This window comes from Mastacembelus armatus, chromosome 11 (assembly GCF_900324485.2).
Source record: "Mastacembelus armatus chromosome 11, fMasArm1.2, whole genome shotgun sequence".
In the NCBI taxonomy this organism is placed as follows: Eukaryota; Metazoa; Chordata; class Actinopteri; order Synbranchiformes; family Mastacembelidae; genus Mastacembelus; species Mastacembelus armatus.
This window is the reverse complement of record NC_046643.1, coordinates 1,369,210-1,395,784: the sequence shown is the minus strand read 5'-3', so window position 1 is coordinate 1,395,784 and position 26,575 is coordinate 1,369,210. Positions and strand designations below refer to the sequence as shown.

Below are 26,575 nucleotides of genomic sequence, written 5' to 3'. Positions count from 1 at the left end.
CCCGGACCACAGTGCATCTATACCCAGCTTTAAGACTGTACGGGCGGATAGAGACACACTCCTGAGTGGTAAGAAGAAGGGCGGCGGTATTGCTGTGTTTGTGAACGAGCGGTGGTGCAATCCTAGTCATACCCCTGTGTACGAACGCGTGTGTACATTGGACATTGAACTTTTGACCATGGGAATGCGGACAAAGCGGCAGCTAGTGATGTGATCCACGCCACTGTGGCTAGACAACAGTCCAAACACCCAGATGCCCTCATAGTCATCTCTGGAGATTTTAATCATGTCACCCTGGACTCAGTTTTGCACACTTTTCATCAGTTTGTTCACTGTACAACCTGTGACAATAAAGCTCTGGATCTGCTGTATGCTAGTACAAAGGACACATACACTGCCACTGCCCTGCCCCCCCTGGGAAGGTCTGATCACAACCTGGTGCTGTTAACACCCTGTATGTCCAGTGAAGAGGCAGCCTGTCTCCACAAGGACTGTGAGGAGGTGGAGTTAGGAGGCCAGCGAGGCTCTGCAGGACTACTTTGAGACCACAGACTGGACTGTGCTCTGCCAGCCCCATGGGAATGACATTGACAATTTGATGGACTGCATCACGGATTATATCAATTTCTGTGAGGATACAGCTATCCCAACAAGGACTGTCCGCTGTTATCCAAACAACAAGTCCTGGATCACCAGCCAGCTGGAGGAACTGCTGAAGCAGAAGAAGCGGGCCTTCAGATCTGGAGATAAGGGCAAGTTGAAGACGATACAGTGGCTACTCAAGGTGAAGCTGGGGGAGTGTAGGGACACCTACAGGAGGAAGCTGGAGGACAAGATCTAGCAGAACAACACCTAGAACGTGTGGAAGAGCATGACGGAAAAAACTGGCTTTAACACCAAAGCCCGGCAACTGTTGGCCGACCCAGACAGAGCTAAAGAGCTGATTACTTTCTTCAATGGATTCAGGTCTGGACCCCCTGCTGGCGCTTCCCCCACCGCTATTCAATTCAATTCAATTTTATTTGTATAGCTCCAAATCACAATACAAATCATCTCAAGGCACTTTACAAAAACTAAAACTAAGAACCCAACAATTCCCTTATGAGCAAGCACTTGGCGACAGTGGAGAGAAAAAACTCCCTTTAACGGAAGAAAAACCCTCCAGCAGAACCGGGCTCAGTTTGGGCGGCCATCTGCCTCAACCGGTTGGGGTGAGTGGATAGAGCAGAGAGAAAAGAACAGCAACAATAAACAACAAATAGACACTGCAGGCTGGTGGGACCAGTGACTGCACATCAGCAATATACAGCTCCAGGACCAGGGACACCTGCAGAAGGTACAGAGAGAGAAACAGAGAGAGAGGGAGAGAGCACAAACTAGGGGAGAGAGAGAACACAAAGTTAGTGACATTCAATGGTGGAATATACATGTGAGGAGGGAGGAGAGGAGGAGAGGGGAATGGAGGGGAGGGGAGGGTTAGGGTAGGGGAGCTCAGTGCACCGATGGTCCTCGAGCAGTCTAGGCCTATAGCAGCATAACTAAGGGATGGTTCAGGGTTGCCTGAAGCCAGCCCTAACTATATGCTTTGTCAAAGAGGAAGGTTTAAGTCTAGCCTTAAAAGTACAGAGAGTGTCTGCCTCTTGAACCCAGGCTGGGAGCTGGTTCCACAGGAGAGGAGCTTGATAACTAAAGACTCTGCCTCCCATTCTGCTTTTGGAAACTCTGGTAACCACAAGTAGACCTGTACTCTGAGAGCGAAGTGGTCTATTGGGATAATATGGTACTATGAGGTCTTTAAGGTATGAAGGAGCTTGATTATGAAGGGATTTGTATGTGAGAAGAAGGATTTTAAATTCTATTCTATATTTTACAGGGAGCCAATGAAGAGAAGTCAATATAGGAGAAATATGATCTCTCTTGCTAGTTCCTGTCAGGACTCTGGCTGCGGCATTCTGGATTTAATTGGAGGCTTTTTATGGAGATATTGGGACATCCAGATAGTAATGAGTTAGAGTAATCTAGCCTTGAGGTAACAAATGAATGGACTAGTTTTTCTGCATCATTTTGAGACAGGATGTTCCTAATTTTGGAAATGTTGCGCAGGTGAAAGAATGCAGTTCTAGAGATTTGTTTTATGTGTGAGTTAAAGGACATGTCCTGGTCAAAAATAACTCCAAGGTTTTTTACAGTAGTGCTGGAGGCCAGGGTTATGCCATCTAGAGTAGCTATAATTTTAGAAAAGTTATTTCTGAGATTTTTTGGCCCAAATACAATGACTTCTGTTTTCTCTGAGTTTAAAAGTAAAGAGTTACTGGTCATCCAGGCCTTGATGTCAGTTAGACAGGCTTGAAGTCTGGTTAACTGGTTTGTGTTAACAGGTTTAATAGATAGATACAACTGAGTGTCATCTGCATAGCATTGGTAATTAATAGAGTGCTTCCTAATGACATAGCCTAAAGGAAGCATGTACAGGGTGAACAGAATCGGTTGTAGCACAGAGCCTTGTGGAACTCCATAACTAACTTTTGTTCGTGTGGAAGGTTCATCATGGACATGAACAAACTGGAATCTGTCCGATAAATAGGATTGGAACCATTTTAACGCTGTTCCTCTGAAACCAGTCACATGTTCCAGTCTCTGTAATAAGATGTTGTGGTCAATGGTGTCGAATGCAGCACTAAGGTCTAGGAGGACAAGGATAGAAACAAGTCCATTATCTGAGGCTAAGAGAAGATCGTTGGTAACTTTTAACGGTGCTGTTTCTGTACTATGATGTGCTCTAAATGCTGATTGAAAATCTTCAAATAGTTCATTCCTGTGTAAGTGGTCTGATAGCTGCTTAGCAACAGCTTTTTCTAGGATTTTAGAAATAAATGGCAGGTTGGATATTGGTCTATAATTAGCCAAGACTCCTGGATCAAGGCTAGGCTTTTTGAGTAAAGGTTTGATTACTGCAGTCTTAAAGGCTTGTGGTACGCAGCCTGATACTAGAGATAAATTTACCAAGTCTAATAAAGATGAGTTCATTAATGGCAGGGTGTCTTTAAGCAGTCTAGTCAGGATGGGGTCTAAGAGACACGTTGATGATTTCGATGAAGCAACTACTGATGTAAATTCAGAGAGATCTATGGGAGAGAAGCAGTCTAAACATAACTGAGGTCCTACAGATGATTCAAGAGCTACTGTAGTAGAAGATTAATTTATTGCAGGTATAGGAAGCATCTGCTGAATTTTATCTCTAATAGTTGATAGTTAATAGTGATTTTATTTGTAAAGCAACTCATAAATTCATCACTGCTGAGAGCTAAGGGAACACTGGGCTCAACAGAGCTGTGACTTTTTGTCAGCCTGGCTACAGTGCTGAAAAGAAACCTGGGATTGTTCTTATTTTCCTCTATTAGTGATGAATAGTATGCAGTTCTGGCTTTACGGAGAGATTTTTTTATATGTTAGTAGACTGTTTTTCCAGGCTAGAAAAATTTCCTCTAAGTTTGTGGAACGCCACTTCCTTTCCAGCCTTCGTGATGCCTGCTTTAAGGTACGAATATGTAAATTATACCATTGGGGCTAGTCTTCTCTGATTCACTAACTTCTTTTTCAGAGGGGCTACAGAATCAAGCGTTTCACGCAGTGAGGTTACAGCGCTGTCAACAACATGATCAATTTGGTAGGGAGTGGGATTGAAGCAGCTGCCCTCCACTATGTTTATACTTGGCATAGATGTAAATAAAGATGGAATCATTTTCTTAAATTTATTAACAGCGTTGTCGGATAAACATCTGCTGTAGTGGAATTTTCCTCCAAACGCTGCATGATCCATCATTTTAAATTCAAAAGTTATCAAAGAATGATCTGACAAAACAGGATTTGGGGGAAAAACTATTAGATGTTCAATTTCGATGCCATAGGTCAGAACAAGATCAAGGGTGTGATTAAAACAGTGGGTGGGTTTATTAACATTTTGAATGAAACCAATTGAATCTAATATAGAATTAAATGCAATGCTGAGGCTGTTATTTTCAACATCTACATGAATGTTAAAATCTCCCACTATAATGACTTTTTCTGAACTAAGCACCAAATCAGACAGGAAGTCTGGGAATTCAGTTAAGGAAGTCTGGGAATTCAGTTAAAAGCTACAGTCCTTACACCTCCCCAGACAGCCAATTCAGAACACTCCAACAACCCTTCCTGGCAGACACCGCTGCTTCCCCCCAACTCCCACCCCAACTGATGAAACCTGCACTGTGACTGTCACACCTGGCCAGGTGAGAAGACAGTTGGAGAGATTCCACCAAGGCAAGGCAGCAGACCTGGACCGTGTCAACCCCTGGGTCCTGAAGACCTGTGCTCTACAGCTCTCTGGCATCCTGCACCTCATCTTCAACCTGAGTCTGAAACTGGAAAGCATACCGGTGCTATGGAAAACATCCTGCATAGTGCCAGTGCCCAAGAGGCCCATCCCATTTGGCCTCAACGACTTCAAACCGGTTGCTCTGATGTCAGACGTGATGAAGGTCCTGGAGAGACTCGTCTTGGCCCAAATCAGATCCCTTGTGGCCTCTGCCCTGGACCCTCTTCAGTTTGTGTATCAGCCTCATGTTGGTGTGGACGAAGCTGTCATCTACCTGCTGCAGCGTGCTCACTCTCCCCTGGATCGTGGGAAGGTCACATGTTCTTTGATTTAACATTGAGTGAGAAGCTGCTCAGGATGGGTGTCAGCTCCTCCACTGTCTCCTGGATTGCTGATTACTTGTCTGACAGGCCCCAGTCTGTGTGGCTGGGGAGCTCCCTGTCCCAGCTCCCTGTCGACCACAGGGGACTGTCCTGTTTCCTTTTCTGTTCACCCTATACACCTCAGACTTCCAGTACAGCTCTGGGTCCTGCCACCTGCCGAAGTTCTCCGATGACTCTGCGGTGGTTGGGTGTATCAGGGATGGGTAGGAGGCGGAGTACAGAATACTGACCGGAACCTTTTTTGGAGTGGTCCCAGGCCGACCACCTGCTCCTTAATGTGGACAAGACCAAGAAGCTGGTGGTGGACTTCAGGAGGAAGAGGATACCAGTGGAGCCCATCATCCACTCCAGGGCCAGGAGGTGAAAGTTGTGGGTCACTACAAATACCTGGGGGTTCACTTGAACAGCAGGCTGGACTGGAGGGACAAGAGTGATGCTGTGTACAAGAGGGGCTTGAGTAGACTCTACTTCCTGAGGAAGCTTAGGCCCTTTAATGTATGCGGCAGGATGCTGGAGCTCTTCTACCAGTCTGTGGTTGCGAGTGCCCTCTACTTTGCTGTGGCCAGTTGGGGGAGCAGCACCACCAAGACAGACATCAGTCGGATCAACAAACTGATCTGGAAAGCAGGACACTTTATTGGCAGGGACATGGAAACGTTCGAGTCAGTGAGGGACAGGAGGACACTGGACAAACTGCGCTCCATCATGGACAATTCTTCACACCCACTTCACCAGATCATAGAGGGTCAGAGGAGCTCATTCTCAGACTCACCACAGCTGGAAGTCACTCTGGTTACTCACATCTTTGCAGCAGTGGTTTACCTGCTAAGTGTGCATCCTCTCACATGTAACTGAAATGACTAGCATTATTAGCTGTTAGCTACCTGTACAAGTTTTGTGTCTGACATTTAGGTAACAAAAGTCAGTAATTAGTCATTTAGTGTCTCAGAAAGGTTTGATCATTTTCCTTTATTTTGCCAATTTTGGGGATTGATATATTACTCAGTTTCTAGAATTTTTGTGGTATTTGACTTTTTGGGATTAGGTTTTTACTCGTGTCAGACACATCATCTATAGAAAATATTCCCATGGTTACAACTCTTCCAACAGCCACTGAAAATTCTAACGTCTAAAACTTTAAAGGTAGTGTTTATTTCAGAGTTGTTCTGTTGGACTGCCATTGTCCAACCTTGTAGTGTAGATCAGTTTTGGCAAATTTTTTTGGTAAGATTTAGATTTAATGTTGCTCCATACATTGCAGGCTTCCTTTAGTGTGCTGTAACAGGTGGAATCAATTTGTCACACAAATCACACAAAGTGTGCCTGCAACAACTGATTGTGCTTTGCCATTACCTTGTTCAGCTCATGCACTGCTGTTCCCCCCCCCCCTTAACTCTTGATGACGATCACATGGCAACACACACACACATTTGTGCAACTATCTTTGTGAGGAAAGCATTTGTCAGTCCTCAACTCTAACCGTAACCGCCACAACTAAATGTCTAGGCTAAATCTGATGCTAACCTGAATCCTAAACCCATGTCTGAACCATCAGATAGAAAGTGTGGGCCAGGAAAATGTCCTTACGCTCATAGAATACAACTCAAACCATTCGTCACAATCTATAGCTATTGATAAGATAAGTATGTACACACACATATCTTTCAAATGTAATTGTGTGTAATTTTTTATTGATTTTTTTTTCTTGGTAATATATAGTTTTTCATGCATTTTAATGCTAAATTATTAAGAACAATATAATTATAATTAATATATATAAGATTTACTAACTTAGGTCACTCATAAATAAATGAGTGACCTAAGTATGTATTAAACTGAGCTTGAAATGGCAGCATATCTGGGGGCATATAAAAATAGGCATTTATAGGAATTTCTTTAAACACATACAAAATTTGCAGTTTTTCACAATTCGGGGGTGCTCTAGGAACGTAACCCCCACGAATTTCAGGGGTTTACTGTATGGTGATTTAGGCAGTTCTTACCGTGCTGTGTTTAACCTCCTGCCTGAATACCATCAGCTGCTTATATTTTCTGATTTATTTATGCCTGTTGCATCGTGGTTTGTCACTGCACAAATTCAGATCTTTGTGGTTATATAGGTTAATTATAACCTTCATTTAATCATGTGAGGTTGGACATGGAACTGTTACAGCTGTGGTTCTCCAAAACAGTGTGCTTTTATTTAAAAGAAACAACGTTATCCTGATTATGACATATAGACTGACCGTGTGTGGAATCAAAAATGTAGGCTTCTTTTACATGTTCACACCGGAATGGGGAGTGAAAAATCAGCTGTCAAAGAACAGGGGATGTGTGATAAGACATTAAAATGTTTTCAAACATGTAACGTTCAAACTTTGTCAACTGTGTCACTGCCACCAATCATGATGTTCGACTGTTAGTTTGGAAAGATTTGGGGGTAGGGGGTTCTGAAGTGGTTTGAGCATTCAACATGAAGTTGTGATGAAGTGTCTTTAAGCTATGTGGAAAATCGTGGTTGGGCATCTAACCAAAATGCAGTTGGGAGCTACAGATCCTGATGTTGCAATTCTGCTAACTCTCTGCTGTGTTTCCTGTGTCTTCCAGGATGGAGCGGATGTCTGAGGAGGCACTAAGGCTCAATCTACTGAAGCGAGGCCTGGAGTCACCCAGTGAGCGAGAGGAGGCCCTGGCCAAGCGTCTCAAAATGGAGGGCCATGAGGCCATGGAGCGCCTGAAGATGCTGGCACTCCTTAAACGCAAAGATCTAGCTGACCTAGCTGCGCTGGAGGTCGCGGGGCCCCTAGGAGACAGTAAGTCTCCCGGAGCCAGCACCCTTCACCACCAGAGCCTAATGAGTGCTGCCTATGAGGAGAAGCTGAACGGGAGTCTGAGGCTGGGAGGTCATAGCGGCCATGTTGGTCCCAGTAAAAATGGGAAGGAGAACATCCTGGATGAGCCAGTGGATATGAGTGCTGGGAGAAGATGGTGAGAATGAAGTATTTACACATTAAATAGAAAGGGGAGCTTCTTTCCACTCTGATGTGTAGTAGAGAGCTACCATTAGAGCTCTACTGGTACAGGCCAATTACCTCCTTTAAAGCCAGCGAGTGGACATGGAGACCAGATTTCTTCCATCTACGTTCAGCTCTTCTGCATTCTTTTTTGCAATAACGAATGCCTTCATTTAGCCATGGTTGTCTCTTGGTTAATCAAACAGGCTTTAAATTAACAGGAACAACAATTTCTAACATCCTAGAGCATAAAGAAATAAATTAATTTGCCAAATTATCTGTCAATAAAGGATCAAGGAACATGTGATCACTAGACATGAACACAGTGCGAAACTGTAGGCACGTCCAATTCTGCATCTATGAACTATTTTCACTTATTGGATAAGTAAGCGCATTGACTCTGTGCGTTACTCACTGTTGTGGGTGACATCTGGATTGATAGAGTGCACAACACATTTCTTGTGTCAATCGCATACCTGCTTCGGTTGCTTTGACACTGACGGGTCTTCACTTATGGGGAGAGATTAGGTTCTGAATAAGCAACACTGAAATCAGATTTGAATGCTTAAAAATACATTTTGAATGTGAAAATTTTGGTTTCAAATCTGAAAGCTATGATTCAAACCTTTGATAAAATTTGAATATCTGAAAAAATGTTTTATTCTTTTCAGTGTTACAAATCAGTCTCAAGTTTTAAAACTTGCTTTGCAAACATTCAACTCTGTCCTTTCAAACATTCAACTCACTTTTTCAGACATTCAACACGTTTTTTCAGAGTTTCAGATCTGCGCATTTTGTCCCTGTCTTAACAGGAAAAAATTATATGAAACTTAAAAAAAAAGGTAATATTAACAGAACAGAATAGTCTAATTTCTATGTCAGTCTCTCATTCGCATCCTTTTTCACCTGCTGAACTGGTTGAACATTACAACAGCATATTACTTGCTGCACTTGACACCCATTCTCCACTGTATAAGAACTGCTCAAGCCCAAAGAAAGTGCCTCCTATTTTACATCAGCCCTACAGTGTCAACAATTTCTGGACTTCATAAACCACAAAGTTTATTCCATGCATCGGCAACTTATTCTATCCTCATCTTCTCAATCAATCAATTTAAGAAAATGATTCCATCTTTATTTACATCTATGCCAAGTGTAAACATAGTGGAGGACAGCTGCTTCAATCCCACTCCCTACCAAATTGATCATGTTGTTGACAGCGCTGTAACCTCACTGCGTGAAACACTTGATTCTGTAGCCCCTCTGAAAAAGAAGTTAGTGAATCAGAGAAGACTAGCCCCATGGTATAATTTACATGTTCGTACCTTAAAGCAGGCATCACGAAGGCTGGAAAGGAAGTGGCGTTCCACAAACTTAGAGGAAATTTTTCTAGCCTGGAAAAACAGTCAACTAACATATAAAAAAGCTCTCCGTAAAGCCAGAACTGCATACTATTCATCACTAATAGAGGAAAATAAGAACAATCCCAGGTTTCTTTTCAGCACTGTAGCCAGGCTGACAAAAAGTCACAGCTCTGTTGAGCCCAGTGTTCCCTTAGCTCTCAGCAGTGATGAATTTATGAGTTTCTTTACAAATAAAATCACAACTATTAGAGATAAAATTCAGCAGATGCTTCCTATACCTGCAATAAATTAATCTTCTACTACAGTAGCTCTTGAATCATCTGTAGGACCTCAGTTATGTTTAGACTGCTTCTCTCCCATAGATCTCTCTGAATTTACATCAGTAGTTGCTTCATCGAAATCATCAACGTGTCTCTTAGACCCCATCCCGACTAGACTGCTTAAAGACACCCTGTCATTAATGAACTCATCTTTATTAGACTTGGTAAATTTATCTCTAGTATCAGGCTACGTACCACAGGCCTTTAAGACTGCAGTAATCAAACCTTTACTCAAAAAGCCTAGTCATGATCCAGGAGTCTTGGCTAATTATAGACCAATATCCAACCTGCCATTTATGTCTAAAATCCTAGAAAATGCTGTTGCTAAGCAGCTATCAGACCACTTACACAGGAATGAACTATTTGAAGATTTTCAATCAGGATTTAGAGCACATCATAGTACAGAAACAGCACTGTTGAAAGTTACCAATGATCTTCTCTTAGCCTCAGATAATGGACTTGTTTCTATCCTTGTCCTCCTAGACCTTAGTGCTGCATTCGACACCATTGACCACAACATCTTATTACAGAGACTGGAGTATGTGATTGGTATCAGAGGAACAGCGTTAAAGTGGTTCCAATCCTATTTATCGGACAGATTCCAGTTTGTTCATGTCCATGATGAACCTTCCACACGAACAAAAGTTAGTTATGGAGTTCCACAAGGCTCTGTGCTAGGACCGATTCTGTTCACCCTTTACATGCTTCCTTTAGGATATGTCATTAGGAAGCACTCTATTAATTACCACTGCTATGCAGATGACACTCAGTTGTATCTATCTATTAAACCTGTTAACACAAACCAGTTAACTAGACTTCAAGCCTGTCTAACTGACATCAAGGCCTGGATGACCAGTAACTTTTTACTTTTAAACTCAGAGAAAACAGAAGTCATTATATTTGGGCCAAAAAATCTCAGAAATAACTTTTCTAAAATTATAGCTACTCTAGATGGCATAGCCCTGGCCTCCAGCACTACTGTAAAAAACCTTGGAGTTATTTTTGACCAGGACATGTCCTTTAACTCACACATAAAACAAATCTCCAGAACTGCATTCTTTCACCTGCGCAACATTTCCAAAATTAGGAACATCCTGTCTCAAAATGATGCAGAAAAACTAGTCCATGCATTTGTTACCTCAAGGCTAGATTACTGTAACTCATTACTATCTGGATGTCCCAATATCTCCATAAAAAGCCTCCAATTAATCCAGAATGCCGCAGCCAGAGTCCTGACAGGAACTAGCAAGAGAGATCATATTTCTCCTATATTAGCTTCTCTTCATTGGCTCCCTGTAAAATATAGAATAGAATTTAAAATCCTTCTTCTCACATACAAATCCCTTCATAATCAAGCTCCTTCATACCTTAAAGACCTCATAGTACCATATTATCCCAATAGACCACTTCGCTCTCAGAGTACAGGTCTACTTGTGGTTACCAGAGTTTCCAAAAGCAGAATGGGAGGCAGAGTCTTTAGTTATCAAGCTCCTCTCCTGTGGAACCAGCTCCCAGCCTGGGTTCAAGAGGCAGACACTCTCTGTACTTTTAAGGCTAGACTTAAACCTTCCTCTTTGACAAAGCATATAGTTAGGGCTGGCTTCAGGCAACCCTGAACCATCCCTTAGTTATGCTGCTATAGGCCTAGACTGCTCGAGGACCATCGGTGCACTGAGCTCCCCTCCCCTCTCTTCCTCTCCTCCCACCTCATGTATATTCCACCATTGAATGTCACTAACCTTGTGCTCTCTCTCTCCCCTAGTTTGTGCTGTCTCTCTCTCTCTCTCTGTTCTCTCTGTACCTTCTGCAGGTGTCCCTGGTCCTGGGGCTGTATATCGCTGATGTGCAGTTACTGGCCCCACCAACCTGCAGTGTCTATTTGTTGTTTATTGTTGCTGTTCTTTTCTCTCTGCTCTATCCACTCACCCCAACCGGTCGAGGCAGATGGCCGCCCAAACTGAGCCCGGTTCTGCTGGAGGTTTTTTCTTCCGTTAAAGGGAGCTTTTCCTCTCCACTGTTGCCAAGTGTTTGCTCATAAGGGAATTGTTGGGTTGAGATGATTTGTATTGTGATTTGGCGCTATACAAATAAAATTGAATTGAAATTGAATTGAAATTGAATTGAAATTGAATTGAATTGAATTGAATTGAATATGCTTTCATTGCTGCGCTGACAACACTCAAATTTACATTACCACAGCAGGGGCGTAGCTGAGCAGTGACGTGAAGACATGTTTTTGCGAGCTTTGCTTTGAGTGAACATTTAATTAATATTCCTCCTTTCCTTCTCATCCTCCCCGTAAATTATTCATGCTTTTGATCAGGGTTGAAGTTCAAAGCAGCTAAAAATGCGTAGATATCAAAAGTTGAAGCTACGCCTGGATGCCCCAAACTCACCTGATGTGGACCTGGCCCCAGGAGGGGAGACAGGGTTGGATATCGATGCAATTATGGCATCTATGAAGCAATCTGAGCAGTGTGTGCTAACCAAGATCGACTCATTTGTGAGGCTGCAGGAAAACTGCATAAGAAAACAGATTATTTGGCAAGTGACTTAAGGACAGAAAGACCCAGAGGATTACAGGATTTTTATGGCTACACCATTCCATTAGGGAAAATTCCAGATGTCTGGTGCATTAAGCTGTGTATAGGAGTAATGCCAAAAGGTATAAAGGTACAGAACAGACAAAACTGCCCGAAAATAATCCGATTTCTTAAACTGCTCACTTTTAAAAACAAGACATCTTAAAAAGTGCACACGTGGACAAATCTCACACTATTCACATGCTGTTAACCATACAATGTTAATGAAAAAGCTCAATGACATGCATAATGCTAATATTAGGAAAGTGTCACATGTTATAACATAACAACATGCATTTCAATTAATAAAAAAACGTAATAGTTTTTTATGTGTTTTTCTCTGAAGCGATGTGGAGCACAACAGACAAACTCCATCTCCAGATGTCATCATCCTGTCAGACAATGAGGCATCCAGTCCCAGAACAACACCTCGACCTGAGGAGCGCCTGCACCAGGCCAACCTGGACATGTTCAAGGTAGAACCATGAGCAACAGCCACTACACATCTGCACACCCTAAAGTTCTCCATTGTACAAGTCTTTTCAACCTGAATATGTCAGTGACATGGCTGTCAAAATTAATGTCTCTGCGTTCATCAGCATAAAAATCTATACAGTATAGTGGCTTTCAGTGTGCTTTGTGACAACAAAGTCACAGCATACACACATAGGCAAAATTGTTGGTACCCTTACATTAAAGAAAGAAAACCAACAGTGGTCACTGAAATAACCTGAAACTGACAAAAGCAATAAATAAAAATTCACAGAAAATTAACTAATGTAAAATCAGACATTACTTTTAAATTGTGGTTCAAGAGAAGCATTTAAAAAACAAACTAATGAAACTGTCTTGGACAAAAATTACGGTATGCCTAGAAATTATTGAAAAGAATTTTACCATAGAGACAGTCTGCCTATTTAAAGGGTGAAAAGTACCAAACAGCACAGTGGTTATCAAGGTGTGTACCACACTGAACATGGACCACAGAAAGCTAAGGAGAGAGTTGTCTCAGGAGATTAGAAAGAAAATTATAGATAAGCATGTTAAAGGTAAAGGGTCAATCACCAAGCAGCTTGATGTTCCTGTGACTACAGCTGCACATATTGTTCAGAAGTTTAAGGTCCACAGGACTGTAGCCAACTCCCTGTGCATGGCCGCAAGAGGAAAATTGATGACAAATGGAAGAGACTGATAATTCGAATGGTAACCAGCGATGACATGTTTAGCCACATGTCGTCGTTCCATCACTGGCTGTCTAGGTGTTGTCCAGCAAACGATATGGGGCACTTTCTGGGGAAAGCCTGGTCTGAGAGAAAGGGACGGCATCCAATTCACTTTGGATGGTGCAGCTCTCATTTCTAGAAACTTGGCAGAGTTTAATAGCCAACCTAAAGTGACAATCCAGAGTGGGGACTGGGACACAGAGACTCAGTCTAAAACGCCTCTCTGCAGTTTCCTTAGAGCTGTCACCCCCTCAAACCACATAGAGACTGTGTCTGTCCCTCGAACATCTAAATCATATAAATCAGAAGTTAACAGAAGAGGAGTTATTCATAAAAACCTAATAAAAATTAAGACCACTCCTCTTATTGAACAGAAAAACAGAACAGTCAGATGTGGATTATTAAATATTAGGTCTCTTTCATCTAAATCTCTGTTAGTAAATGATTTGATAACTGATCACCAAATTGACTTACTCTGTCTTACTGAAACCTGGCTGCAGCAGGATGAATATGTCAGTCTAAATGAATCAACCCCCCTCAGTCATAAAAATGGTCATGTTCCTCGAAGCACAGGTCGAGGTGGAGGAGTAGCTGCAATCTTCCAGTCAAACTTATTATTAAACTTTCATCCTCAGAACAGTTATAACTCATTTGAGAGCCTCACTCTCTAACATTCAAACTGGAAAACACAAAAAACAGTTCTACTTGTCATTGTGTACCGTCCACCTGTCCCTTACTCAGAGGTTTTAACTGAATTTTCAGACTTCCTGTCTGATTTAGTGCTTAGTTCAGATAAAGTCATTATAGTTTGAGATTTTAACATTCATGTAGATGTTGAAAATAATAGTCTCAGTACTGCATTTAATTCAATATTAGATTCAATTGGTTTCACTCAAAATGTTAATAAACCCACCCACTGTTTCAATCACACCCTTGATCTTGTTCTGACCTATGGCATCGAAATCTAATATCTAATAGTTTTTCCCCAAAATCCTCTTTTGTCAGATCATTCTTTAATAACTTAATAATAAGTTCTTTAATAACTTTTGAATTTAAAATAATGGATCATGCAGCGTTTGGAAGAAAATTCCACTACAGCAGATGTTTATCTGACAATGCTGTTAATAAATTTAAGAAAATGATTCCATCTTTATTTACATCTATGCCATGTGCCAACACAGTGGAGGGCAGCTGCTTCAATCCTGCTCCCTACCAAATTGATCATGTTGTTGACAGCGCCGTAGCCTCACAGCGTGAAACTCTTGATACTGTGGCCCCTCTGAAAAAGAAGTTAGTGAATCAGAGGAGACTAGACCCATGGTATAATTTATATATTCATACCTTAAAGCAGGCATCACGAAGGCTGGAAAGGAAGTGGCGTTCCACAAATTTAGAAGACTTTTATCTAGCCTGGAAAAACAGTCTACTAACATATAAAAAAGCTCTCCGTAAAGCCAGAACTGCATACTATTCATCACTAATAGAGGAAAATAAGAACAATCCCAGGTTTCTTTTCAGCACTGTAGCCAGGCTGACAAAAAGTCACAGCTCTGATGAGCCCAGTGTTCCCTTAGCTCTCAGCAGTGATGACGTTATGAATTTCTTTACAAATAAAATCACAACTATTAGATAAAATTCAGCAGATGCCTCCTATAGCTGCCATAAATTAATCTTCTACTACAGTAGCTCCTGAATCATCTGTGAGACCTTAGTCATGTTTAGACTGCTTCTCTCCCATAGATCTCTATGAATTCACGTCAACGGTTGCTTCATCTAAATCATCAACATGTTTCTTAGACCCCATCCCTACTAGACTGCTCAAAGACACCCTGCCACTAATCGACTCATCTTTATTAGACTTGGTAAATTTATCTCTTGTAACAGGTTATGTACCTCAGGCTGTTAAGACTACAGTAGTAGTCTTGATCTAGGAGTCTTGGCTAATTATATACCAATATCCAACTTACCATTTATTTCTAAAATCCTTGAAAAAGCTGTTGCTAAGCAGCTATCAGACCACTTACACAGAAATGAACTATTTGAAGATTTTCAATCAGGATTTAGAACAGTACAGAAACGGCACTGTTAAAAGTCACCAGCGATCTTCTCTTAGCCTAAGGTAATTGACTCATCTCTGTACTTGTCCTGCTAGACATTAGTGCTGCATTTGATTCTATCAACCACAGCATCTTATTACAGAGACTGGAGCGTGTGATCGGAATCAAAGGAACATCATTAAAGTGGTTCCAATCTATTTATTGGACAGAGTCCAATTTGTTCATGTCTATGAAGAAGTTTCCACGAGCACAAAAGTTAGTTATGGAGTTCCACAAGGCTCTGTGTTAGGACCGATTCTCTTCACCTTATACATGCTCCCCTTAGGCAATGTTATTAGGAAGCACTCTATTAATTACCACTGTTATGCAGATGACATTCAACTGTATCTATCTGTGAAACCTGATAACACAAACCAGTTAGCCAGACTCTTCAAGTATGCCTAAAAGACATAAAGGCCTGGATGACCAGTAACTTTATACTTTTACATTCAGAGAAAACAGAAGTTATTGTATTTGAACATCTGTGAAAAGAGCTGAAACATGCAGTCTGGAGAAGGCAAACCTGAGACAGCTGAAGCAGTTTGCTTCCGAGAAGTGGGCCTGTTGACAAGTGCAGAAGTCTCACTGAGTTACAGAAATTGCTTGATTGTGGTGATTACCTCAAAAGGTTGTGCAACAAAATATTAAGTTAAGGATGCCATCATTTTTGCCCAGGACGGTTTCATTAATTTGTTTTTTTTAATTCTTCTGTTGAATCACAATTCAAAAGTAATTTCGGGTTTTCATTTGTCAGTTTTCAGTGAATTGAGTAAACCCACAAAAAACCGTTGTGGGCTTTTCTTTCTTTAATGGAGGGGTACCAAAAATAAATATAGAGAGAAAGAAATAATACAAATTAATGAGCTAACATAGCCATAAAGCATACACAGTCCGTTACAGGACTCTCTGTGGTGCATCACGTGGCTGCCTTTAGCCACATTAGCACCTTTATTATAGTGTGTTCTTAGACAAACTGCCTTAGCTCAGTGGTGTGTAATAAGTTTCCTTAAATTCGCCATCTGGATACCATGTGTCACTGTGATTCTGTGTTCCAGGGGAAAACAGGAGAGGAGAGGCAGCAAATGATCAAAGCTCTGAGAGAGGAGCTGCGTCTGGAGGAGGCTCGCCTGGTACTGCTCAAAAAGCTGAGACAGAGTCAGCTGCAGAAGGAAAATGTGGTGCAGAAGGTCAGTGTTGCTGCTGATGCCTCATTAATGTTCACCAACATGCCCCACAACCAACACTACCCATAACTCAGCTGAGCACTTTCGCTGCCTGTATTTAATTCATTTACTCCTGTACTGTACAGTTATGGAGTACTGTAACATTATTTCACTTTTTCTGTTTTCTACTGTCTTGTATGTCAACTACTTCATTTTAAACGGAAAACTGAAAATTTATTGTACTACATTTATCCTGCAGATGCAGTTTCTGGTTTCTTTGCTGATTCAGATAATTAATACAAAATTTATTCAATCAATTTTAAATTTATTGAATGATGATGTAATAGGGGTAGCATGGGGGCTGAGTGGTTAGCACTGTTGCCTCACAGAAAGAAGGTCGTGGGTTTGCAATCCGGCCTTTCTGTGTTTGCATGTTCTCCCCGTGCTTGCGTGGGTTTTCTCCAGGTACTCCAGTTTCTTCCCACAGTCCAAAAACATGTATGTCAGGTTGATTGGTGACTCTAAATTGCCCATAGGAGTGAATGTGAGTGTTTCCAGTTTCCTCCCACAGTCCAAAAACATGTATGTCAGGGTGATTGGTGACTCTAAATTGCCCATAGGAGTGAGTGTGAGTGTGTGAGGTTGCTTGTCTCTATGTGGCCCTGTGATGGACTGGTGACCTGTCCAGGGTGTACCCCTGCCTTCCACCCGAAAGAAAGTTGGGATAGGCTCCAGCAGATCCCTGTGATAAGTGGGTATAGATGATGGATGGATGGATGATGTAATTATTATATTAAGCTACATAACAGCATCTAATATTTTAAGAGTTTACCAAAATTTTTTAAAACTGCATATTAATGCCAGGATTCTAAATTGCTCATAGGAGTGAGTGTGTGAGTTTGTTTGTCTCTATGTGGCCCTGTGATGGACTGGTGACCTGTCTAGGGTGTGCTTTTTTCAACAAATATGTGCTTATGAATATTAAATGAGCTCAATAGTTATTGAAAGGCTGGTTTCAGATTGTTATGGTCATACTATTGTCCTGAAAACTGACGTTTGACCTGTTAGTTAAGTTGCCCTGGTAATTGTGCTGATGGCTGTATGCAGGTTCCAGTGGTCCAGAATGCTGCATCCTCTGTGCAACCTCCTCCTATTCACAGCTCTCCTGGCCTGGGGAAGTTGCCTGTGAGGCCTGGCTTACACAACCCTGAACCACAGAACCTCCGCACTGCACAGGTTTGTGTGTCTGTGTGTGTGTGTTATTCCTGCATGTTACAACCCATTTTCAATTCAATTCAATTCAATTTTATTTGTATAGCGCCAAATCACAATACAAATCATCTCAAGGCACTTTACAAAAACTAAAACTAAAAACCCAACAATTCCCTTATGAGCAAGCACTTGGCGACAGTGGAGAGGAAAAAACTCCCTTTAACGGAAGAAAAAAACCTCCAGCAGAACCGGGCTCAGTTTGGGCGGCCATCTGCCTCGACCGGTTGGGGTGAGTGGATAGAGCAGAGAGAAAAGAACAGCAACAATAAACAACAAATAGACACTGCAAGTTGGTGGGGCCAGTAACTGCACATCAGCGATAAACAGCTCCAGGACCAGGGACACCTGCAGAAGGTACAGAGAGAGAGAGAGGGAGGGAGAGAGCACAAACTAGGGGAGAGAGAGAGCACAAGGTTAGTAACATTCAATGGTGGAATATACATGAGGTGGGAGAGAAGGGGGGGGGGGGGGGTAGGGGAGCTCAGTGCACCATGCACCAGTGCATTTTACTTCTAGACCTCTGTATGATGCTAGAACTCAAAGTATAAAAAGGAGATGAACTTGGTTTAGATATCAGCAGTGACTTCAGGAGGATAGCACAAAACAATTAATGTTTTGTGCCTGTGGTTGTATAGTCAGCTGACCAAACATCATGCTCAACTTGAATATGTCCTCTACATTCTGAATCAGGTTTTATTTAACTCCAAGATGACAGTTTTGTCAGTCATGTTACCTGTGAGGTATGGGGTTTTCAGGACATGTTTTTACTAACCTGGAAGCTTGATCCACTCAAGAGACAAAATTTCAGGAAATCTGTGCCTGTCCTGCTAAGATTGTTCTTTTTTTTTTTTTTCATGTTTCATCCAGGTCCCATATCTTGTTCACACTTGGTTTTGAGAATGGACCCTGGTTTTGTTTTTGTTTAACATAAACTCAAATGTTTTGGGGTTTGTCTTGTACCTGACTGAATTATAACCTTGGAGAGAGAAGGCACAATGTTAGTGACATTCAGTGGTGGCATCCAAATGTGAGCAGAGTGTAGAATGGTGTGGAGAGAGGAGAGGAGCTTAATTACTATTCTAGGTAAATTGGCTTAAAACGTCTGTCAAAGCCATACCAAAATTAAATTAAAAGCTGTTTTTGAACAGGTATAGATTCTTCTATACATGTTTGGAGATGTATGTCATGGAGTATTTTGCTTTTCTTGAAAAGGTGTATGTGCTATTATTTTATTGCATCTTGAATTACATCATCGAAAAGACAAGAATCTAAGCTTTCCAGTAATATATTTTTTGTCAGTTGTGTACATGGCTTTAGATTGAAAAAACATTGTGACGTCCTACTGGCAGGACATAGGAATGTTAAATGCATGATGGGAGGTCCCTCAGCATTCATCGTAATAAAGGAAGGTTCAAGGTCACCTGAGCCAGCCCTAATTATAAGCTTTGTCAAAAAGGAACTTTTTAAGTCAAGCCTTAAAACTAGACCTACCACACTTTTCTAAGATTTCCTTATCCCTCTGTCCAGAATGTACGATGTGCAGAGAGTGCAGAGACAGATGTCTGCTGTGGTTGAGTAAACTCACAACAGGACTTAGTTTTGAGAATGAAAGGGTTAATAGAAGGTTCCTCTCTGATTATGAGACAGCCTCCTATTGGAAGCTTCTGCTCTTTGTGACGCAGTGCTGCTCCTCCATTACATGTTCAAATGGTATTAAATATTTAGCAGATCTCTATGTTTATGGATGTGTGTGTGTGTGAGGCAGTCTGGCTGTCTGCATGGCTATACATTGTGAGGACCATTTTGAGTTTTATACCATAGAAATGAGGACATTTTGCCTGGTCCTAGGTTTTTGACACCTTCAAAAGCCTGCTGGACCTGTTTTAGGTTTCAGGTTAGAAGTCTTAGAGAAGGGATTAGGGTTAGGCATTTATTTCTGTTGTTTAACATTAAGTTAAGGGGCTAAGGAACGCATTATGTCAATAAGTGTCCTCAAAAATATAGTTGTACACGCATGTGTTGTATGAGTGGCAACGGTTCGATTTGCCTGGTTCGTCACCAAGCAGATGCTGCCCCCTGCTGCCCATACTGTGTATTATATCTGTGTAAACACTAAAAACTGGATCTGACAGAGGGACCTCCTTTAATGTAGACCTGGCCTAAACCTTGCCTGTGTAAAATATGTCATAGGAATATAGATACATAAATTCAATATTATATTATTATATTATAAATTCAATTATCAGTTTATTGGTCCTGCAATATATCCTACCTGCATCAAGGTTTGTAATATGAGTGCTATTAATACATACTTCGTTTCTAATATTGCGTCCACCCACTTTCTATTAGTGATGGTAGGCATCAGTGTCAGTGTAACTCAATACAAATGAACTTCTCTCTAAAACAGTTTGCACAAAAAGCATTAGACAAACCTGACAAATTGCACATTGAGTGTACATATATGTTGTTTTCCATAAATCCACACAGAGATTAAAACTGATGATGAATTTCATCTGCTCATTGCAAGGTCTGTGAACCTTGCCTAGCTTATTGTCTGTGCTATTGGATTCCAAGTGTTGTCATAAAACTATTAAAAACTCAGTAGTTCGTCACACCGCTGCATTGGGCACAATGTTTTTCATCATGAATTACATGTGGTGTGTAGTGCTCTTTCATTCAATTAAATTCAATTGACTTTATTTGTATAGCGCCAAATCAAAATACAATCATCTCAAGACACTTCACACAGAGTCAAACAAAAAACAAATCCCTTATGAGCAGCACTTGGCGACCTTCCCTTTAAGAGAAGAAACCTTATACCTTATGTAGGAGCTACTGTGTACATCCATTGTCTAAGCAGAGAAGTGATAAGTTGACTCTTTTTTTACCTTCAGAAACTTTGGAGTTCATGTCACCCAATGCAGCATTGTGACATTGTCAGTGAATCTATTGCCCTAGTGCATGCTACATCTCTTTTTCACCTCCATTCATATTGTCAACATTCAACCAATCATGACTCCTAGACATTGTCGATCGATGTTGCTCATGTTGCTTTTTATCTACAATGAGCTTACTGTTAATATGAAGCTAACTTTATACAAGATTAACAAGTCAAACATCAAATTGTGCCTACATAGCTAAACAAGCTGATTGAGAATTCAGTGGATCTTTTTAGCCATATAACTAATTACATTATTTGACTTACATGTTGTATAGCGCCCAGACATTGAGATGACTCTGTCAGTATTGTCTGCTTGCTGTTGTACAGCATTATTGCCTAGTGGAGTTCCTTTTTCTTCACAAACCATCTTTGGCTAATGACACACATCAGCTTGCAGAAAGACTATTAATATGGAAACTTTGAAATTGTTTGAAATTTGGTTTTTATTTTGTACCTACAAAACCATATCTTTTGGAATATCTGGGGCACTGTGTGTTAACTAAATTACTGTACAACCAAGCTTTATTTTTATCATGCATGCACATCTTGTAGTTATTCAGTATAACAGCAAACGTCAGCCCCACTGCTGATTAAGACCTACATTAGACCTACAAGTTAATCCTACAAGTGTAACAGCCGAATGTTGAAAAACACAGCAAAATGAAATGCATCCAAGAAATACACACATCCATTTACAGCCTGATTACCTGAACTCTTCTTTTTCTTCTTTCTGTAGGGTCACACAGTCATAAGATCAGCAGCTAATGCCAACCTGCCGCCCATGCTGATGTCCCAGCGAGTGATAGCCCCCAACCCTGCCCAGCTGCAGGGCCAGAGGGTCTCCTCCAAGCCCGGGATGTCTCGCTCAAACTCTGGCAGCATGGCCAATGCTGTCAGCTATCAGCAGGTATGGGTTTAGATGAAGCCAGCCTAACTACTCAGCGCTCTACACTGCATTCAGTAATACAATACACTGTCAGAACTTCCATGATCTCTTCAGAAGCAAGACAACGTCTTTAAAATCACAGTTGTTTCTAATAACATAAATGACTAAAATTGCAGCAACAACATATTTTAAAAGACAACAGAGTATTATTATTTATTTCATATTTCTGTTTTTACCAACATGACCTTAACCCTTGTACACTGTTCGAAAACATTACCCTTTCATTATGTTCGGGATGAAGACATCCCGAACAGTACATGAGGGTTAACACCATTTGGGTTCACAATTTGGACCTGATGAGAAACACGTCAGCTGATAGTGTCTGATGAAGACAGTAAATATTAAATAGAATTTATTGTGAGCTTTCAGTAAAGTCTGCTGATCTTTAGTTTGGTTTTAATATAATAAATGTGCCCTCCACATTTTTCTTGTGAAGAAAAAAAAGTTTTTATTTAGGGTTACAATAAACACATTGAGTTTGCTTTCTTCCAAAACATTTACCAAGCTGTTTTTAAATATTTAAATATCTGTTTACTACAGATACTCACTGCCTATGGTGATGCATTGCTGCACATATATCTATGTAAATTATTATTGGAAATTAGTTGATTAATCATGGACATCCCTCCAAACACATTGAGTATCTCAGGACTTTGAAGGACAAAGAGTAGAAAAATGTGTCCTTTCCTTTTTAAAGTCTGGCAGCATGTGACAGCGTTGTTGAAACAATGAAAAATGTTTGATTTGTCAGTATTAACTTCATTTGATAAGCAGTAGAAAATGTGTGTCTTCCTGCAGGCCAGTCAGCAGGTGGCAGCTTCCCAGCGCTCAGGCTCCAGTGCCATGTACATGAACCTGGCCCACATGCAGGCAGCGGCAGCAGCAGCGGGGGCTGGCGGAGTGGCGGGCGGCTTGGGTGGCGCTTCAGCCATCAGCCCATCCACCATGTCCGGCTCAACCAGCGGAGGTGTAAGCTCCATGGCTGATCAGGCCAGCAGCCAAGCAGCGGCTAAGCTGGCCCTGAGGAAGCAGCTGGAGAAAACGCTGCTGGAGATCCCTCCACCCAAACCCCCCGCCCCACTCCTCCATTTCTTGCCCTCTGCCGCCAACAGTGAGTTCATCTACATGGTTGGCCTCGAGGAGGTGGTGCAGAGCGTGCTCGACAGTCAGGGTAAGGAGCTGACACACTAACTTTCTTCTCCTGTCTAAACATAAAACAGTGAAAGCAAACTGAAAAGTAAGAAAAATTTAAGATCATTTAAAAAGCAACATGTTTTTGACAGAGTTCCAAATTGTAAAATGAAATGATTTGTGTTGATTTTATAAGTAAACCCTTAAAGGAAACTGCAGTGTTTCCAGATTCTAAGAAGATGTATGAATTCAGAAGTCTGTAACGCTTATTAAGTCTTGCTACTGTTTGCAGATGTTCTGAGGTATATGTTTGATTCAGTTCACCTTCATGTTTGGAAGTGACATGCATCCACCTCTGGAGTGAACACAGTTGTGCTCCTAAAATTGCCACGAATGCACAGATTGAACTAAAATGTGAGGCATGTGCATACAAGTAACACAACAATGTAAAAACAATTACAGTACCATGTTATCTGAAGAAATAATGAAAACTCTTCCAAACTCAAAGAAACTACACTACCAGTCAAAAGTTTGGACACACTTTGTCATTCAATTCAATGCTAAAGTGTGTCCATACTTTTGGCTGGTACTGTAATATCTAAGCAATAAACGTATATCTAAACTGTAGAATTCCCCCATCTTCATCACTATGTCTGCTCAGTAATATTACAGAAATTGATATGTCTCTCTCAAATATAGAAACCCACTTCTCATTTATTATTGCTAAGAAAGCAATCTTTTTAAACTGGAAATCCAAAAAATCAATACACACCAGTCACTGGATTAGTCATAACAACATCATTACTTGTGCACATCAAATCCCATAAATCTCTCAAAAACTGCTCAGTTCCACAACGTTCCTTTCAGTTTGACATGATCGGAAGCTTCTTCATAAAACTCCAACAGATGTGAAGCATCATGGTCTCTCCACTGACCACCAACACTGGTTCCTCCCCTCCATGTTTAGGATTGGTCAATGAGGGGCCAACACTGAATAATGACGACAGGCAATATGTGTAGAGATGTTAGAAAAACCACAACTTCCAGTCGAAAGAAAATTACATACCCAGAGTTTGGATATGAATCAAATTTAGGATCACATACGCTTGTGATCAAGATCTTTTTTTTTAAAAATCTGATTTGGTTTGTTCACACTTCTGTGACTGTAGGTAAATTTAGAGGAACGCTGGCCCGCATGGAGCCTTTCTTCTGCGCCCAATGCAGAACTGACTTCACCCCTCACTGGAAGCAAGAGAAGAGTGGGCGAATCCTCTGTGAGCAGTGCATGACGTCCAATCAGAAGAAAGCTCTGAAGGCAGAGCACACCAACAGGCTGAAGAATGCCTTTGTGAAGGCCCTGCAGCAGGAACAGGTCAGCATAACTGTACCATGTCAGCCATATTTCCTCTCGTATATTCATATCAGTATAGTATAGTCATAGTATAGTCATATCCCAATATAAAGAATACAGTACAATCACCCCTGTCCTGGGGAGAAAGATCAATATGGCTATAGTTAGTTTTAACCATCTTTTACAAAGTGCATTCACTTAGGAGAAACACTACTGCAATTACATGTATTTTAGAGAATAGTGCAGACAGAAAGCACTATGCTACATCCAAGAGAGTATATGAATGTATGAAATCCTGTATATCCCTGTGTCTCCAAATCAGGAGATTGAACAGAGGCTGCAGCAGCAGGCAGCCCTCTCTCCCAGCTCAGCTCCTACTGGCCCAAATGCCTCCAAGACTGACAGCATGATACGACATCATGCCCTCCGCCAGGTACACTACAGCATGCCTCCTCAAAGCCTTCCACACACATGCCTTCACTCATCTAATAATGGTAGCTTGAAGGCAGGCTTTGAACATTGACTTGTTCTTGAACACAAGACGTGACAGTAACATTTTAAAACACTTTATATTGATAAATCCAATTATTTTTCATTGGATTGATTGAGTTAAACAACACTGCCCCTCACAAGTTACCAGAGCTGCATATTTAATTGATATTATTTTATATTATTTTAAAAGTCAAAAAACCTAAATTCATAATCACACTGTGTACATGAGACAAAGAAATAAGATACATAAGATTTATTCATCCCAAAGGGATATTGAAAAATGCATCCCAGCCAAGCATGTTTTAAGCTGTATCCATCAGATTTCTGGTTTGATTCTACTTGATAATTGACTGATATTTTACTAATCTAGTAATAGGTCAATGTGTAATTTGTGGACTGTGTGGCAGTGCTGGTGAAGGTAATGGAATGTCTGTATTTTCCTCAGGCTCCCCAGCCTCAGGCCTCCCTCCAGCGAGGTCTGTCTAACTCAGCACGAGGTGTCCTGTCCAACTTCGCCCAGGCCTCTCAGCTGTCAGTGGCCAGCAGCCTCATGGGAATGACTAATGCCAAGCACTGTGGCAGCGGTGGAGGCAGCAGCAGCAGCAGCAGTAGCAGCAGTAGACTGCAGCATGATAGCCATCGCCAGATCTACAACATCCCAGGTACCTGCTGTACTGTATCTACTGCATGTTTATGTGACAGACTAATATCCTTTTCCCAAGGGTTGTTCTGAGTTATGGCTTTTGGCCCTAATCATAACACTTTAACACCGAGTTTCTGTGGATATATTATCCAGTCTGACACTTATTAATATGTTGATCTGACACGTTCATATCAGAAGGTGCTGTTAGACTTTTGATGTAAACCATTAGAAAGAAGGGTTTTACTGAACATAAGGTAAACACTGGAGAAGTGTAGAGTGGATCAGATAGTATTATGAATCTGTGTTTAATGGAAACTGATGATTGGCTTTATAGTATCTTCTTGATGCATCCTTCTTGTTCCCACAGGGTTAAATATTGCCTATCTGAACCCAGCGGCAGTTGGAGCCCACAAGAGCTCCAGCTTAGCAGACCGGCAGAGAGAGTACCTGTTGGACATGATTCCACCTCGATCCATATCGCAGTCCATCACCGGACAGAAATGAGCCTCAGTCATCCCCTCTCCTTTAATGCTAGCCTTCGTCCTGCCCTCCTACCCACCCATAATGAAGCACTCCCACATCAACCAATCCCCACCCCACCCCCATAGCATGCAGTGCCTGTCCGTGTGCCTACCCATGAAAACCCAACAAGTCGGACAAAGACACTAAACTGTTAGTGCATCTCAAATGTTCTTATTACAGTAAAACTCTTCTTCGTCAGCGTTGTTTAACAATTATAATTCCCATTATTATCGCTGTTGGTAGCACTATTATACTTACAACTACCGATTTTGCTTCAGTTATTATTACACATTATGCTTTTTTCTTTTGTGTTTGATCCATTGTTTGTTTCTACGCTGTCTCTCCTTTACAATGGGGAGTGATGTCGAATCATTGTAAGGTCAGGTCAGGTCAGGCCGCGATCATATAGGATTTTTTCTCCACTCAATTCTAAAGCTTGGACCTGACTATTGCCAGCAACAGAACATCAGCAAGGTGCATTCTCATTCCTATGCAACATAAAGTTTAACAACTTTGAATTGTAAACAAGTTAGCTTACTAAATTTATGTAACAAAGGGGAAAATACTGATAGGAACAACAAATTTTTTTCTACTTGCTCTTAAAAAGAGGATGAGGAGCCCATTCTTAAAATGGACAATACTAAGGGGGGCCTGTAACAGAGCAGAAAGTCTGCATTTGTGTCATCATATCAAAAATGCCCCCGTTCAGGAGTTGTTTTCACACTGACACACAGCTAAAGTTCAACCTGGAGTTCAGGGCAGCATCAGTGCTGATGAT

General features: G+C 41.3%; 1 protein-coding gene across 2 annotated transcripts in view; it reads left to right on the top strand.

Annotated features, from left to right (window-relative positions):
* Positions 1-26,101, top strand: part of gatad2b (GATA zinc finger domain containing 2B) — a 65,109-nt gene extending 39,008 nt beyond the window's left edge. The window contains exons 2-11 of one of the 2 annotated variants that reach the window (XM_026300572.1): positions 7,345-7,725; positions 12,364-12,493; positions 16,392-16,523; positions 17,607-17,735; positions 21,449-21,619; positions 22,457-22,829; positions 23,959-24,161; positions 24,463-24,573; positions 25,078-25,294; positions 25,643-25,779. In XM_026300572.1, the coding sequence (XP_026156357.1) occupies positions 7,346-7,725; positions 12,364-12,493; positions 16,392-16,523; positions 17,607-17,735; positions 21,449-21,619; positions 22,457-22,829; positions 23,959-24,161; positions 24,463-24,573; positions 25,078-25,294; positions 25,643-25,779 (1,983 nt within the window). In that variant the 5' untranslated portion in view covers position 7,345. Of the gene's footprint in view, positions 1-7,344; positions 7,726-12,363; positions 12,494-16,391; positions 16,524-17,606; positions 17,736-21,448; positions 21,620-22,456; positions 22,830-23,958; positions 24,162-24,462; positions 24,574-25,077; positions 25,295-25,642 lie in introns of those variants that run through there. The other variant, XM_026300573.1, reaches the window with a different exon arrangement.
* Positions 26,102-26,575: the final 474 nt, after the last annotated feature.